This window comes from Cygnus atratus, chromosome 1, assembly GCF_013377495.2.
Source record: "Cygnus atratus isolate AKBS03 ecotype Queensland, Australia chromosome 1, CAtr_DNAZoo_HiC_assembly, whole genome shotgun sequence".
Lineage (NCBI taxonomy): Eukaryota > Metazoa > Chordata > Aves > Anseriformes > Anatidae > Cygnus > Cygnus atratus.
In genome coordinates this window covers 55102261-55119150 of record NC_066362.1, presented here as the reverse complement: position 1 = coordinate 55119150, position 16890 = coordinate 55102261, and the positions used below count along the sequence as shown (strand labels likewise).

Genomic DNA, 16890 nt, shown 5'->3' with positions numbered 1-16890 from the left:
GTGGGTTGGTGGTTTTTCGTTGTTGGCTTTTTGTTTTTTGTTGTTGTTGTTGTTTTGTTTTGCTTTTTTTTTTTTTTTTTCAACTCCTGACCAAAATAGTTGCACTGGTAAGACTTTCCAAACACCTCTGGCTCGCACAGGAAACCTATGACAGGCCAGCAAGCGGTGAGCCATGCGATGTTTCCACCGAGAGAGGAAGGGCTTAGCACATGCAGCCCACAAAGCCATGGGTTTTCGGCGGCGTCTTGTGGTGTGGGGCTGACTGGTGGGCACCCTTGGAGGTAGGCGAGCTCCTGAAACCGCTTTAGAAAGGCCTGAGGTGGTGAAGGAATTAAATTCCTCATTGTGTGGATGAAACGCTGTCGGTATAAAGCTCAACAGATGGTGAGCTCAGATGCGTTGTAAAATCCTGCCTATGTTCTGCCTATGTTACAAGCCTGCCCTGAAGCACCTTACCTACACGGTAACATGAAGTGGTCACAATGTTTTCAATAAAATACCTCTTTTTGTGCTTTTTTTTCCCCATCAAACTATGTTATTTTCCTCGCAGCTGAGTGATTTGCAAAGACTTGTATCTTCTGATGAAGTTTTAGGGGGGAGTTTTGCTAAAGTCCCTGGTGCTCTCTCTGGTCAATTCTAGGAAGAAAGTCCAAAACACACACACCCCCCCCCAAACTTTCCCTCTCTTTATTAGCTGTCGCAACGCATATCTCTGTGTCACAAAACCTCTCCACAGCATTGTTCCCACGTGGGAAAAAAAACAAGCGCTGAAAGCTCAGAAAATGTGAAACATTTCTCAACTCCAGCCTGGTCTGAGCAGCTCACACACTCACACCAGGTTAGATAGCACACACAAAAAGACGCTTTTATTTTTCCTATTGACACTAACCAAGCTCAGAGTTTATATTAACAGCCTTTGCAAGGGCTCTGACTGCCTGCTCATCCCCCTGATGCCTTCCAGAGCCACGACAGGCCAACAGCGGCTCCATGGTGGTGTAGGTGACTGCAGAAGGGGAGGAACAAGCCCCCCGGAAAGGATGAGCGGCCCTCATGGCAGGAAGAAAATGCACATAAATGTGTGTGGAGATAGGAAAACAAGTGAATGTTTCCTTCAGTATTCCTCCCCCTCGTGCACTACGCCCATTGCCTGGAGCTAAAGGATGCAGAAGCATGTAGGAGCTCCTTGGGATGGTATCGGCAGCACATCTCCGTCCTCATCAGGGCATCCAGGGGTGGGGGGTGGCAAGTGAGAGCTGAATTAGAGCAGGCTCATGGGATTCAAGTCCCTAAAGCCCCTTCCTCACTCCAAAGCTGCCTGACTGCCCATGGCCAAGGGCCTCAGCCAACAGGGCTGAGACTGGAAGTCTCCTCGCACGCCTCTCCCACCTCAGCCCTGCTCCCAGTCGCCTTACCCCAACAATAAAGGAAGGGTCCCAGAGAGGGAACAGGGAAGTGGTTGAGTCTCCATCCCTGGAGGTCTTTAAAAGACGTTTAGATGTAGAGCTTAGTGATATGGTTTAGTGGAGGACTTGTTAGTGTTAGGTCAGAGGTTGGACTAGATGATCTTGGAGGCCTCTTCCAACCTAGATGACTCTGTGATTCTGTGACCCCAACTGCATTTTAATTGCAGCAGGCAGCAGCTCGCCAAAGCCACCCAGGGCTTTCCTTGCATGCTGAGGCTGCGGCCACCAGAGGTCAATGTGGCCACATCAACCTCAACCAGCTGCTGGGTGCCGCACGCAACCCCTTTGGAACAGAAACGCGGAGCAGGTACTGCTTTCCACCTCTCCGGAAATAATTTTGGGATAGATTTGCATGTAAGCCAACATTCAAAGCATTCATCACAATGTGGCTTTGGCATTATCCTGAAAAACGGGGCTTGAGAATGACAGCGTCCCCAACAAGCATCCTGCAAACACTCTGCGTTGAGACCCTGTCCCTTGCCTGCAGTCCCGCAGAACCCCACAAGTGCTCCAGCCTCTCCAGGCATGTCTCCTACTGCAGCTTTCTGTGTCACTGGGGTGATTCACACCAGTCTCAGGCCTGCCCGGTTAGCAATAGATGGAAACGGGCTGTCTGTCCTCCCCTGACTCCAGCTCCTCCCCGGGGCACGAGGTCTGTCCCAGTGAAGGTCTGCCACGAACCCAGGCTGGCCGACCAAAACGAGCAGCTCACCTGCAGCCAGAGGAGGGCAAATGGGCCAAACAAACAGGGTCATCAACCTATATCAGATGTAGGCAGGGAGGATGGCACTGTGCAGAACAGAAATACCCCCTATACCCCCTTCGGCAGAGCTCCAACTCCAGCTGGAGGTATGTAGGTGCCCGACATAGGGGAAGCTCCCCAAAGCTCTCTGCTGCTACAATATTTGGGGCTTTGAGTGCATGGGCTGCCAGTGTAGATGGGAAGGCGTGTTGGCTTTTTCTCCCGCAACCCATCCAAGCTCCAGCAGTGTGCCACCACCACTTGTAACACTGCTCCAGAGCCATAGGGTGGCACCACGCCACCGTCCAACCCCTTGGGGGAGGAGGTGGCTGGGGAAGTGCCAGGGCAAAGCCCCAAAGCTTTGGGTCAGCGTGGCCTCGTTGCTGGAGCCCTTGCACAGGACGCGGGGAGCCAAGGGCTGCGCCCGTTCCTGCCATGCAGACCTGCCAGGGCTCCTTGCTCCTTGCTGCTGAGGCCCTTCCCAAGCCTTTCCACGCCAGAGATGTTGTACCCACGCCAACTCCACCTCTAAAGGGGCCGTGACTCCCCTTTCCTCCCATTAGTGTTACCTGGTGGGATGTGCTCTCCCCGGGCATCTGCTGGATGTGAAGTTGCACAACCCACCCCTCAACCCGCATCCAGTACAGCCAAGGGCTACCAAGCTGAGATCTGGCAAGTTTGGTGCAGATGTGACCAAAGCCAGAGCGGTTTGGTGCCCCAGGCAAAGGCACAGCATCTGGGACCTCATTTCCTCCTCCACGTACCACCAGGGCCGCTACAGATGCCCTGCAGGATGCGGCCCTAGATGCTGCGGGAGACCCTGCAGCCCTTCTGCCCACTGCATGGGCTGCGTGCTGGAGCCTTCGTGGGTAACCGTGTCATTTGAACGCTTCCCCTACGCATTCCTCCATGTCTGGTGTTCCCATAGCCGACATACATATGTATAATATTTATATATACACCCAGCTGCCTCCCTGACTCACCCCCAGCACCACTTGGCCCTTCGGACCATCCCGCGGAGACCAGCATTATCCGAGACCCGGTGTCAAGCCCTTTGTCGGCTCCGACAGCCACGGGAGGAATCAGAGGCTGGGGTGCAGAAGGAGCCGTGCCTCGTCTCCCGGGGAGCCAGCCCCAGCCTTCCCCCCTCGAGCTGACCTCCATAGCCCCGGCCTCCGCGCTGCAGGAGCTGGGTGCCCTGGGAAGGAGCCGAGCCTTGCCGCGGGGATGCAATCCCCGGCACTCGCTGGAGCCCGCCCAAGAGCGAGGCGCTTTCCAAGCCCTTTCCCTTTCTCGGGGGTCTGTTAGTCACATAAACAGGAAAAGCCTGGCTCTCTCTCCCCCCCCCCCGCCCTCCACTCCAGTGTGATGCAAGCCCCTGCGCCGGGCGGCTGGCCCCGCGGGAGGAGCTGCCGCCGGCCCCTGACCTCCAGGCTCCGCGTTTCCTGCGGCAGCCAAGGAGGGAGACGAGGCCCCTTCTTCCAGACGCTGGGGCTGGGCATAAAGGGGCCTCTGCGGGCCAGCCCCGGAGAGGAGAGGTCATAGCCAACCTTCTCCAGCAGCCTGAGGGATGCAGAAGTGCCAGATGCCCTGGCAGAGGTCGGAGCATCCCCGGGACCCCAAGCGCCCCAAGCGAGGGGAGCGCAGCCGAAATGAGAGGGTGAGCGCCGCTCTCCAGCCCCGGCCCTGCAAACCCTTCTTTATCTCCTGGCACTTATTTCTGGAAGCTCTGCGGTGTTCCCTCCTAAAACCAAAGGCATCCGCGCTGGGCTGGGAGGGCGTGCGTGCAAGAGCGGGGCGCAGCCACTCCTCCAGTTCATGCTGGCCCTTGCAGAGCGCCGCGCTGCTAACCCTCATCAGAGCCAGATCTCTGGAGGGGAGAAAAAACCCAGCCTTGCTGCGAGCCGTCGGGATGAGAGGCAGATTCCCGTCCCCAGGTCCCCGTCCATGCTTTCCCACCGGGCTCCGTGCCAGCCCCGGCTCGTAAAAGCCCCGGTCGGCAGCCAGAGGTGATGCCGTGGTGCCAGCTCCCGAGTGCCTGGCAGGAGGTGCCGGATGCCGGAGGAGAGCGGGCAGGGCAGGATGGCATCCCGAATCGAGTCCTCTCGCATGCCTCGGCGCTGACTTCCACTCTGCCCTGGAATGCGCCCGGCAGCAGCATGTGGGAAAGTGGAGTCAGCAGAGACCTTGGATGTGTCAGCTCCCATCTGAGTAAACAAGAGGAGCCCTGGCAAGCGTTCAGCCCCAAGCATCCGAGACCTTGAGAAGGGGTCTGGAGACGGGGAGGTGCTTCTTTCCCCTCCTCGCTCAGCCCCTGCGAAACATCCCCTAACCTCTGCCCCACCTCAGGCGCTAGCACCATCTCCTCGTACCCCTACCATGCCTGGAGAAGTAATGACCAGGGAGAAAGGCAGCTCCAGCACTGGGGGTGGATCGAACAGCCTGGGAGAGACGGTGCCATGGGAAGACGAGGAGGGTCTGGGGCAGAGAGGGACACGGCAGCTCCCAGCACCGAGGGCGGAAAGGAACACCTCCCTGGCTGCAGCTGGGGGCATTCCCACTGCGGGATGCCAAATCCCTTCACACACCATCCCCGCAGGTTTTATAGGGTCAAGGACAAGCGAGGGGTTGCCCCAGAGCTGGCTGCAGACACGCTCCCGCCTCTCACTGGGTGTTGGTTCCTCCATCACCTCCTCCACAGGGTGCACCTACACGAGACCACCCCACTCCCCTCCACCCAGGAGCCTGGTTTGGGCTGAGGGACACAGCAGGAAAGAGGGACGGGCTGGGGAAGGCACCCCACATCGCACCAGCTCTCCTGGCATCGCCCCCCACCGTCTCCTCGGGGTGGCCGAGGCCGTGCCGCCTCCTGGCCGGGGGCCCGCGTCCCCTATCGCTGCTGGCCAGGCGCTGACGCCGAGAGAATGAGCCATTGTTTCCCAGCCCCGCGGCCTCTTCCTGTCCCCGTAGGGCCCAGAGACAAACAAAAGCGGAGCCAGACGCTTTGGGGAGGAGGCCGGGCCTGCTCCCCTCCTCCAGATCCCGCAGCAGCCCCGCAGGCAGGCAGGCAGGCAGACAGACGGATGCCCGCCTTGGGGGAATGGGCAGGGACACCCCTATTTTTAGCCGCCTCTGCACCCCACCCCCTTCCTTCCGTGGCCAAAAATACGCGGGCTGGATGGACAGGCAAAATCATTAAGATTAAAGAGTCGTCCAGGCCCTGCTTCCACCCACTCCCCTGTCTTGCGCCTCGTCCCTTGGACCAGGACAGGTTCCTCACACGTGGTAATGCCCTCACCCCAGGGATGACTTCTCTCCTCATCCCCATCCCTCCTTCCCTGTATCCATGCATCGTGGGACATGGATCCATGATCCTACAGGGAGGGAAAATGATGTCTGAACCCCCCCCCCCTCGAGTCCCTCCTACACCTCTGCAGTGTTTGTGAAGAGGAACTGGAGAATCAACTGGTGGGAGACACCATATCCATATTTACATCGATATTTGCATCTCCTTTCCCAGCGCCCAGAGTCACAGGGGTGTTTCCAGGCCACAAGCAGCCGTTCCAGGGTTGCTTCTGCTTTATGCAGCATGCCCCCACCCTGCTCCCAGCCGTGTCCCAAAGCAGCCTTTCCCTCCCGTCCGTGCCAGGGGAGCACAGACTTGGGGTCCGCATCTCCCTCCGCCCTTCCAAACCCCTACACCTGCGGCACTGCAAGCAGGACAAGCACACAAGGAGAAAGCCAAGGGGGAGAGGAGGAAGGAGCACAAAAACATTCGGGATAGGAGGAGGTGGGCAGAGGGAGGAGAGGCAGTTTGCCAGTAAGCCTGGGAATTCATCCCTACCTCCTCCTGGGCTTTGGCAAACCCCAAGGCTTCGCATTCCCAGCCCAGGTCCCCTGGGAGAAGCATCCCCTCCTTTGCAAAGCCCACAGGCAGGACGTGGTCGCTCCCATTCCCTCGGCCTCCCACTGCTCCAGAGCAGGGGAAAATCAGAAATAGGCTCTTCAAACGTCCCACCCCTCTTCCCAGCACCGTCACCGCATGCAGGGGTTATGGGGACAGTGTGGGGACCTGCAGCATGGCCCCGTGGGGTGCCACCAGAGGGGAAATCGCCCACAAAGCTGCCAGGAGAGCGATGGGCGGAAGCTGAAAGGCACCACGCAGGACTTGTCCGTCACCCACAGCGGGGCGAGGGAACCTGGACCCACACCGGGACGCGCGGCGGGGCAGGGACCCCCCCGGCCCCTCTGTGACAGCGGGGGGCTGCCGGCAGCGCCTCCCAGCCTGCGCGGTATGCAGCCGCCGCGAGGAGAATGGAAACATCTGGAAGTCGCCCGCAAACGAGCGGCGCTCCCAGTTAATGAGGAAATATGAGCTGGGGAGCCTGGGCAGCAACAGGATATCTGCTGCTCGTGCGCCGAGCGGGCGCCCCTTCCCGCCTGCCCGCCCCTCCGCCCTCCGTCCCCGGGGAAATTTCCAGGGATGGGGGTCCTGTCCCTGAGCTGGGGTGTCCCCGCCACATCCCCCCAGGCACGGGAGAAAGGAAGAAAAGGGATTTTTCTTCCCCAAAGGAAGTCCTGCAGCCCCTCTTCGCCCTGTGGGGCTGCAAAGCAAAATGGGAGGAAGGAACATCCTGGGGTCCTTTGCTGCCTCCTCCACCGTGCCAGGAGCTGGGCTCCCCCATTTTCCCCCATCCCTCGGTCCTCCCCTGTCGCACCCAGCGACACCTAAGACCTGTGAGGCTCTTCTCTGAGGGCCGGGAAGAAGGGGGGCCAATTTGCTCAGCCCCATCTTTGATGTTGCAGGAATCAAAGCGAGCAGCGCCGTCACCTGCGGGAGCTGCGGGGCCACCCATCTGCTCCGATGATAAGCCCGATAGCCGGTCTCTCCGTGATGGCTAGACTGGTCCCGCTGCCCGGGGGGGGGTGAGGCTGCAGACGGATGAAAGGCGGGGGTGACTCAGGGTAAATGAGGCAGCTGGGCGTCTGGGGCGATGGGGCTGGGAGGGGTCCAGGCATTAGCTATTGCCCAGGGCACCCACGGGCGCTGCAGTGGCTCTGCAAGACCGTCCAGACCCACAGCATCACTCGCAGGGACAGCCGAGGCAGAAGGACAACACGAGGAGGGGCTGGGAGGTAGGGTTTTATGGATTCAGTGTCAGGCAGAGGTCTAGGAACTGCACTGCCCAGGTGAGGGTGTAGCCAGTGAGGCTGATCCACCTCCCATGGCCAGGGTGGATGCTGAGTCCCAGAGCCGGCGTATATATACCCTGGAGGGCTCCAACCCACTCCAACGCCATCCCTGAAGGGATAAAACCTGACAGCCTGGCTCGGGGAGGGTTGAGAAGAGAGGGGTTTCCAGAGGCTTTCCTGGAAATGGAGCAAGCCCTGGCCCAGTATGCAAAGATGCTCTGAGCACGGGCAAGGAGGAGGAGGAGAAGGAGGAGGAGAAAGAGAAGGAGGAGAAAGAGGAGGAGGAGCAGGCGACCCACAACGAGCAGATCGTGGCCCCTGCCCCATCTGGAAGAGATTTGTTCTGCATTCCCCGGCAGAGGCGGCTGCCTTCACTCCCCGCCGCAGCCCCCACTGCAGGGCACCAGGACAGGGATGGGGATAGAGATACCCCTGCAGGCTGCAGATGGAGAGGTGCTGAAGAATGGGTCTGTCCCAGCCTCTCCCGCCACCCCGCTGGCTTCCTCTGGGCGGGACACACGAGAAAAAGGTGCCTACTATAGCCCTGGCAAGCTGGGAGGATGTAGGTCATGGTTTCTCCTTTTCCCACTGGTGGCACAGCTCTGTCCACTTCAGACCTGAGTTCCCATCTCAATCCAAGATGCAGACCTGCTAGAAGTAGGTCTGGACTAAAATGCACAAGGCTTGTGCTTGTCTTCGCCATCATATTTGGCTTCCACGGAAGGCAGAAAAGGCAACTACCCCATTTCACAGGGGAGCAGCCTGAGGCTGAGAGGCTGACGATGTGCCAAAACCCTACTGCAAGCCTCCGAGCAAAGAGGAAAGCACCAAGCTGGTCTGCTGGAAAGTGGCACAGAGCCTGCCTCCAGCAAAGAGCTTCCCCTCCTTCTCTCAAGTAGCACACACGCCAAAATCCAGCTTGGGGTTACTCCTTGGGAAGGATAACCCTCAAGAAGCAAGCATTCCAGGAGAGGTTCAAGCAAAATAAGACCTTCTACCAGCAGTGGTGGTCCTGGGGTGAGCAGCAGCGGCGAGAAGCCATGGCCTCCTCCTTTCCAGAAGTGAGCAGAACCTGAGCTGAGCTGGATGGCCAAGGACGCGGTGCCCGTCCTGCCTAGGGCACCTCGGCAGGGCCACCCGAGCCGAGCAAGAGGCCAGGCTCCATTTTGACATCTCCTCCGCAGACATCTTGTCATCCCTTCATCCAGGCCCTGCTCAATCCCAACAAGTCTCATCTCGCCTCCACCAACGGAGACACCTCCCTTCTCCTCCACAGGGCCACAAACAGTGCTTGTGTCTGGCCAAACACCCCCAGCAGAGCCTCCGAGCCTCATCTCCAGGCCATGGGGTCACCAGTGACACTGGCAATGCTGTGCCCACCAGCAGGTTGCCCCTCGGTGGCACTGATAAGGGACCGTCAAGGAACAAAGCGTGATGCCAGAGGGATGCAGTGTCCCATGGGCGGGCAGAAGCTCATAGCATGAAGGAGCAGAGCACCTCCTTGAACCTACCACAGTGCCTCTGACATAACACTTGTCCTGACCCCGTAATGCTTGTCCTGACCCCATAACGCTTGTTTTGAACCCGTAATGCTTGTCCTGACCCTGTAACGCTTGCCCTGACCTCATATTTCTTGTCCTGAGCCTGTGGCACCTATCTGGGCCACACTGCCTTCAGAGAGGCTTCTACCCCACCAATGCTCACCCTACACCACCCACGGGTCCTGGCGTGACCGTGCACCCCCAGGCTAGGGGTCCCTCTCCCCATTCGAGTCGGCAGCGCTGTACCGTGGGCGCTGGGGGCTTCCCATCCAACACGGGCTGGGACGACCCCGTGTTATTACCAGGGCTTTCACACACATCACGCAAAGTCCTTTCCTTCTGCCCGGCTTCCCCAACAAGCTTAGCAGAGACCTGGCTTTTCCCCTTCCCCCAAATTCACTGAAGAAAGAGAGCGGGGCAAGCAGGAGGCAGCCCAACGCCGGAGGAAGGGAAATGGCACTGGGGAAGTGGGGCGGGGAGCTTGGAGGGGGGAAGGCAGAGAAGTTCCTGAAGTTTTCTGTCCTGGATAGTTGGAATAAATCTCATTTTCTCCGGTGTCCGTGCCGGGGCGAGGATTGGCTCGGCGGTGCCGCAGCCCGCCCCCTCCTTCCCGCGTCCCCTCCCCGCCAGCTTCGCTCCCTCGCTCCCGTGGCACCGGGGCGTCAGGCACCCAAAGAGCAGCCTTGGGGAGCCAGCTTTGGGGGGGACAGGCGTGGGAAAAGGGGGGGGGCACGCATCCCCTTCCCTTTCCCCACTGGGACGCACCGCCGCTTGCCCTCCCAGCCGGCTGGAGGGGCGCACAGGGAGCGTCTCCCAACTTTTCGGCCAGAGGACGAGACAAAAAAAAAACACAAAAAAGTCGCCCCGGTTCGTAAGAGGTAAAGCCTGAAAGTTTTGATTTTGACGTGCGGAGAGCCGGAGGGTGTTTCGGAGGGGAAGGGAAGGGAGGGGGGAGAGGGCGGTAAGAGGGGGAACAAGGAGGTGGGAGAAGCGGGAGGGGTGGCAAGGCGATGGAGACGGGGAGGATGTGGAAGAAGAAAGGCAGAAGAAGGCAGGAATGCGACAGGAAACAGGGAGGAAATAAGGGAAAGCGGGAGCGAGGAAAGGGGAGTGAGGAGAGGAACGGGACAAGGAGCGGGCCCCGAGGATGGGGGAAAGGAGCAGGGTGCCCTCCCACTGCTACTGCCCTCACCCAGCTCTGAACACCCCAGGGAGCCACAAGTTTGGGGTGTCGGAGCATGAGAGGGAGCAGGGAGGGGATGGCTTTAAACTGCGTGGAGCGCCAGCCTCCCTCCACATCCCAGGGTGCCTGCTTGGAAAAATACCCTCATTACAGGCAGAGATATAAATATATATATAGCAGCAGGCAGCGCAGGAGCTGGACTCGGGCTTGTCCGCCCACTGCCCGGCACCGCTCCAGGACTGCTGAGGGAGCCTCAGCCCGGCCCATCGCCCCTTTCCCACCCAAAACCCCGCTCCTGACGGCTTCCCCCGTCCCAGAACAAAGTGAGAAGCCGGTGGAGCCTCTGCCTCTCCTCCTCCTCCTGCGGGGAGAGGGAGATTCGGGGCACTTGGAGATTTTCGGAAGGCTTGGAAAGGCTTCCCGGCCGCCCACAGCTATTTCCAACCCTTGTCGAGACCACCCCAAACATCTCCTCTCCCTCTTCGGAGAGTGTCCCCGTGGGGTGTGTGCAAGAAGGAGGGGTTGGGGGCGTTGGGGGGGGAGAGAAGAGGCTGCTTTCAGCAGCTCCAGCCAACGAGACATCTGGATTATTTCCCCCCCATCCTCCCTCCCTTGCTGGTTTCCGTTCTTCCCAGCGAGCAGAGCAGCCCCGGCCATTCCTGGCGAGTGGAAAACCAGTGGAAACCAGCTCGGCTTCGGGGGGGACACGGGGGAGGCCGGGGAGGGAGGAGGAGGCTCCCAGCCCTCGAGGCGAGGGGGCTTCCTGCAGGAGGGGAGATGGTGACGGGGAAGGGAAGGTGGGCAGGCGGACAGACGGACGGACGGCCAGACAGGGGTCCCCTCGCCTAGTGGAGGAAAGGAGAGCGCGGGTCAGCCTTTGCCCCAAGAATCACGAGCTCGGAGCAGCACGCTTGGGCAGAGGGAGGGCAGAGACACAGCGGGGGCAGAGGGGAGGAGGAAAAAGGGCTGGCACCATCCGCCCCCTTCCCCAGGAGCAGCAGGGAAGCGCTGAGGGTCCCCATGGGGGTCCACAGGGCAGCCCGGGCCTATGGGGCAGGGGGATTCCTCCCCTCCCAGCCCTATGGCTTGTGCCAGGGGGGGATCCTGCCCCCACGCCGTCCTCCCACCCCAAATCTGCCACGTGCCCGGCGTGTCCCAGCCTCGAGGCTTTGCACAGACACCGGCAGAGAGAGCCATGGGGCTGGGGGGCCGGCAGGAAGCGAGGCTGCCACCATCCTGTGGCCCTGCCACCGTCCTGCGGCCCTGCCACTGCCACCAGGGGAGGCAGCCAATGGTGGCAGCCTCCGCGGGGGGAGGTTTGTTTTCCCTTCCCAGGCATTAACCCCCGGCAGATAAGAGGGGCCCTGGGTGAGCAAACAAGGCCAGGGCAAGGCAAAAAAACATGTGCGTTCTGCCAGGAGAGCAGCCCGATGCCCAGGCTTCCCCCTCGGCACAGGCTTGGCCTCCTGGGCACTTGCTCCAAGGTGACCCAGGGACACTGAGGGGAGGCAGGCAGCGTGGCGGGGGGAGACCGGTGGAGACACGCAGCAATGGGGGTCCAGACACACAAGGACTGAGGGACGGGGGGGCTTGTGCATCCTTTCGGCCTCCTGTCCCCTCCTGATGACAGGACCCAGCTCTATCCTCAACCCCCAGCCCTTGAGCCCGGGGAGGGACACGTCCCCACAGCCTTCACGGACCCAGCAGTGCCGCAGGAGGGCACCCACACCGCTGATGCTCTGGGGTGCCCCCAACCTTCTCCCTTCCCCAACCCACTCTTGCAACACATGCCGCCGGGGACGTGTAGATCCCTCCCCGCTGTCCCGTTCCCGCAGAGAGGCCACATAGCCCCGCGGTCATCGCCCTGCCACCGCCTCCCCGCCTGTCCCCCAGCACCCGCCTGCCCCCGCCCCCACCCATGCCCGGGTGCTCCACACTGCATTCACGCCCTGGCAAAGCACCTGGGGATCCAGGCAGGGGAGGACAAACAACCCAATACACGAATATTGCATTTTTCCCTTCCCCTCCTCCCTGAGAACCACACCGTCCCGGGCCTCACCCTCTCCTGAAGGGTTCATCTGAATAGCAAGGAGCAGGGAGAGGTTCCTCACCCCAGGAGGGCGGCGTGGGGCAGGGCACGGGGAGGAAATCTTCAGCCGGGATTGCAGCGGGCAGAGGGAAGGGCATGTGCTTGGGGATGCTTTTCCTTCCACCCCAAAAGGAGCACCGGGCAAGGGACTTAGCTGGGGACAGTCCCCCCAGCACTGCTCACGTTCCTATTTTAACCTCACCACCCCCAAGGACCACCCAACTCTGCCATTCCTGGGATTAGAGCTGGCAAGATTGGGAAAATCCTCTTTGAGGGCTTCACCTTCCCGCTTGTTTTTCTTTAGGGGACTGAGACACTTAACCCGCCACCCATCTGTGAACCAGCTCCTGCAGCAGAAGACATCGGATCAGCCCCAGAGGCAGCCTCCAGTAGCACCCAGGGTGACCACAGACCCCTGTGGACACATCTGTGCCACCACCGTCCCTCCCTGGGTGAGGGAGCAGCACCCACCGCTCCTCGGGAGGACCCGTCCCCACCAAGGCCACCAACAGCTGGGACATCCCCACTCTGGGTGACCCCATGAGCGTTACGTAGGCCCACCACTGCCATCAGATCAAAGCTAAGGCGAAGAAAGCTGTTTCCGCCGGTGATGGGGATGCCAGGGATGTGACAGGCCACTCCGGCACCAGAGGCTAGGTTTTTTTTGGGTTTCAGCAGGCGAGGGGACGAGGAGGTGCAAGATGAGCCTGGGGAAGCTGCCGGTGCTCAGCTGGGTGTCGGGCTCCCACGGCAAGCGGCGGCTGAAGTCGGAGCTGACGCCAGACATGATCAGCCCGCCGCTCGGGGACTTTCGGCACACCATGCACGTGGGGCGCGGCGGGGACGTCTTCGGGGACACCTCCTTCCTCAGCAACCACGGCGGGACCGAGACAACCAAAGCCAACAACTTCTTCACCCGGACGCTGCGGCACGTCCGACGGACACCGCTGAGGAGCCGGGGCAGCGGGAGCCAGGTGGTGGCATCGCCCGAACCGCCCGCCATCTCGCCCATCATCAAGAACGCCGTGTCACTGCCGCAGCTCAACGAGGGGACATACGACGGCGGCGGTGGAGGTTTGACCAGCAAGTTCTCCTTCAAAAGTGCCTCCAACAGCTTCTCCAAAACGCACCAGGCCTACGGTGAGTGGAGCGCGGAGCAGGGGGTGGTGCCCAGGCACCCCCGTGTCCCCTCAGCCCCATGGCTCCCCCGTGAGCAGCCCCCCTGGGACAGGAGGGTGGGATGGCTGGGACAGGACAGCTGGGTGGCTCTTTAGTCTCAGCATGAGGCTGTTGCTCTGCTCTTCACCAGAGGCTGTGGCAGAAGGTCTCAGAAGGGTCTGAGGGAGCCCACAGCGGCCAGAGGGGACGTGGCTGGGCTCAGAGGGAAAGGCAAGCCGAGGCAATGCTGCCATCTCCTGGTCCCGCCTGCCTGGCTCCATCCCCACTGGCGTCTTACCAAGCTTGGTGCCCATCTGAAGGCTTCTGCTCGGCTCTGGGTTGGAGATGCCCATCCCCGAGCTGCAGCGGTGGGATGCCACTGCTTGCTGGGCCTCACAAGCCCAGGACCAGCAGACCCAGTAAGGGGATGAAACCTGGCCTGGCCTTTAGGGACCAGTGCCACCAGCCTGCACCAATTCAGTGGCAGCGTCCCTTGTCCCATGGACATGTAGGACCATGGCACCCTAGCTGTGCTCACCAGCCATCGTTTTTGCCTTGCAGGGCTGGAGTCTGGATTTTGCACCATCCCTCGCGTCCCTCGCCTGGAAAAGGCCCAGGAGAATACCTTCCCCGGGGAAACAGAGCTCGCGCGCTCGGACTCCCTGCTGTCCTTCCGCCTGGATCTGGGGCCCTCCCTCATGAGCGAGCTCCTCCAGGTGATGAGCTTCTCTGAAACCAACGGGAGTGAGGCAGTAGAGGATGACCGAGACCTGCCCAGCAGCCGCACAGTCCCGCAGGGTGAGGGGACTGAGGATGGGGTCCCTCCAGGACCGGATGCATCCCATGGAGAGGTGAAGGCAACGTCCAGCTTCTGGGACCACTCCGGGCAGGCCAGCTCGCTGCTGGGACTGTCCGTCCATGCCAATGGGGAGGCACACGCCATCGAGTGTGCCAGAGAGGACCCGGGCTGGGCTTCAGGGCCGGGGGCAGCACCCGGAGGGACCCTGTGGCAGGGGCACTGGAACGACTGCTCCATTGAGGCGGGAGAGTTTGAGCGGGCAGCCCAGGTCCTGGCTCGCCATTACGGGGGGACGAGCACCCCACGCAGCTCGGAGAAGGGCGAGGGTGGCCAGCAAGCCCGGACACAGGCCGCATGGGAGAGCCCCAGCAGCAGCTTGTGGCGGTCGCAAGTGACAGCAGCAAGACGGTCCCCAGAGACCACCTGGAACCAAGGAGACAAGGAAGAAGAGGAGGAGGCCGAGCTCCCCAGCCTGCAGGAGGGGTACAGTGGCACCCGGGGGGGGCGCAGCAATTCCTTTGAGTATGCCGACGAGGAGGAGGAGGACGATGAAGTCAAGGTGTGAAGGGCCATCCCTCCCATCACGGCTCCTCCCCCCAAGGACACTAACGCCGTGGTCTTCGCCCTCCTCCCCGTGCCCCACCGCTGGCTGGAGGTCAGACCTGGCAGGAGACCTCCTGGCCTCTGGCTGAGGGCAGTGGGGTGCAGGGGGAGCAGGAGGAGACCCCATCTGCCGCCGGGGCCCCCAGGGTTGGCAGGGTGCTGCAGGGACAGGTGAGGGCTGTGCATCACAGTGCCCCGTGTTGCAGCCCTTCCCCGTCCTCATTAGGTGCCAAAGGGACATTCCCATGTGCCAAAGAACCCCCCGAGCCCCTTTCCACCCCATCCCGCATCCCCCCCAGCAAGCAAACGATGTGCTCAGGAAAGGGAATGGCAACAGACAGGGAGCAGAGCAAGAGACAGCCCGCAGACACCAGGCTTGATCCCTGATGCAAAGCCCTGCCCCGGGGAGGCAGTGGAGGTCACAGAGGTGGCTGTGGCTGCACCGAGCACCCAGCCGGCATTCCTGCCTCTCACAGGGGACTTTCCCCCTGCCTCCTGCTGATGGACATCGCTGAGGAAGTCTCTTTGTCCAACCCTTACAGCAGGGAGAGGGAGAAACTTCATGACCTGCTGGAGGTGAGGCCGTCCAGGCACCAAATTCTGCAGTTCAGCCCCTAAAAAAAAACCCTTCCTCTCACCCCCCAGAACAAGGAGACTCCCTCTCTGCAGCCATTCTTCCCCATCCTCGCCCCCTCTCCCTGTCCCCAGCGTGCTCACCCTTCTTCCCAGAGCGCCTGGTCCCAGGGGCACGCATGGAGGATGCTCGATGCCCCTCGCCGAGGTGACATGGCCACCCTGGGACAAGCAGCCCCCACGCTGCCCCACGTGCAAACTGGCACGCACAGAAGCGCCTTTGTGCCGCGGCGTGGAGCCGAGATGCTCGGGGGCTGAGGTCACCGGAGGGACCCTCACAGCACCCTCCTTGTTCTCCGGGACGGACGGGGGTGTGCGGCGGGGGGAGATGACGGCAGGTCACGCTCCCACGCAGCTCGCCGGCCACCCGGTCCTTCTGCAGAATAAAGAGGCTCCGGCACGCGCGTGTTGTACGTGGGAGCCAGGCGGGCATTGCAGGCAGGTTAAGGGCAAGCCCACCTCCCTCGGCCCCCCCAGGCGGTGCCAACACATCCCCAGCTCTGGCCACCAGCACCCGGCAGGGCCACGCAGGATCAGCCTGCACCACCGCTGTGCCGGGGGCTGGCTCTCAGGATGAGCTCCCCCTGCTCTCTGCTTCCCGAACCATAACACGAGCTCCAGCCCAAAGACCCACGTCCGTGGAATAGCCTTTCTGCCTCCACTCTGTACCCTGTGCACTTATTATTGTCCTTATTAAAGCAGTTTTGATACTAACTTCTCTGGTGTCTCCCTCCCTCCCTCTGCTGCAGCGACCTTATTGTCCTCCCTCACCACGTCTGCTGCTCTGGTCCCAGCCACAAAACACGCTGCCTCTGCTCCTTGTAGGATTTCTCAGCACCTCTGGGATTCCTGGATCCACCAGCCCAGCACTGTGACCAACACATGAAGCCAGCCCCTATTCACCTGGCACTATGTGGCACGAATGGCTCCCGGGGAGGAGCAAAGCTTCGTCCCCAGCCCAGCACCAACCCGCTGGCACCCCAAAGCAGACCAGGGTGCCCTTCCCAAAGCTGGCGAGGGCAGCAGGGAAGTGGAGAGAGCACAATAAGATGGTCTTCTATTCTGCTCTCATCCCACCCAGTCTAGTTTGCTGTTGCACACCGGCATCACTTAGGGCTTTGCCTGTGAGGGCAAGGAGGTGACATTGACTTTTTCTTGCATGCAGCCCTCCCGGGTCCTCCCTCCCAGCGATGTTGGAGGCGGCGATCTCTCTGTTTCCTCATTTTCTGCGTATTTCAGTCTCCTTCCCCAGGGACTTTGAGAACAGGATTGACCCAGCACGCTTCAGGCCCGCCTTCCCTCCCTGCAACTGGCAAGACTCTTCTTAATTAGAGCAGCAGCATCAGATAATCAGCAGTAATTGCCTGCAGTCCCGTGCGAGGGACCCTGGCGGGAGGTGACGAGCCACCTAACCCAGCCCAAACCCTCTCCTCCGCCCTCCCCTGCCTCACTTTCCCTCCGAACAGGATTTGGTGTGGCAGTGTCG

At 61.0% G+C, this 16890-nt stretch overlaps 1 protein-coding gene across 1 annotated transcript; it reads left to right on the top strand.

Annotated features, from left to right (window-relative positions):
* Positions 1-9458: 9458 nt before the first annotated feature.
* Positions 9459-16118, top strand: CDC42EP1 (CDC42 effector protein 1). Its single transcript, XM_035551965.1, has 3 exons — positions 9459-9817; positions 12516-13351; positions 13931-16118. Exons 2-3 carry the CDS (start codon positions 12913-12915, stop codon positions 14731-14733), a joined length of 1242 nt encoding a protein of 413 aa, XP_035407858.1. The 5' UTR covers positions 9459-9817; positions 12516-12912; the 3' UTR covers positions 14734-16118.
* Positions 16119-16890: the final 772 nt, after the last annotated feature.

Bases quoted from the DNA above. Each gene is read 5' to 3' on its own strand.
- CDC42EP1 (XM_035551965.1), top strand. From the start codon at position 12,913: ATGAGCCTGGGGAAGCTGCCGGTGCTCAGCTGGGTGTCGGGCTCCCAC. The intron at 13,352-13,930 runs GTGAGTGGAGCG...TTTGCCTTGCAG, and splicing joins CAAAACGCACCAGGCCTACG to GGCTGGAGTCTGGATTTTGC.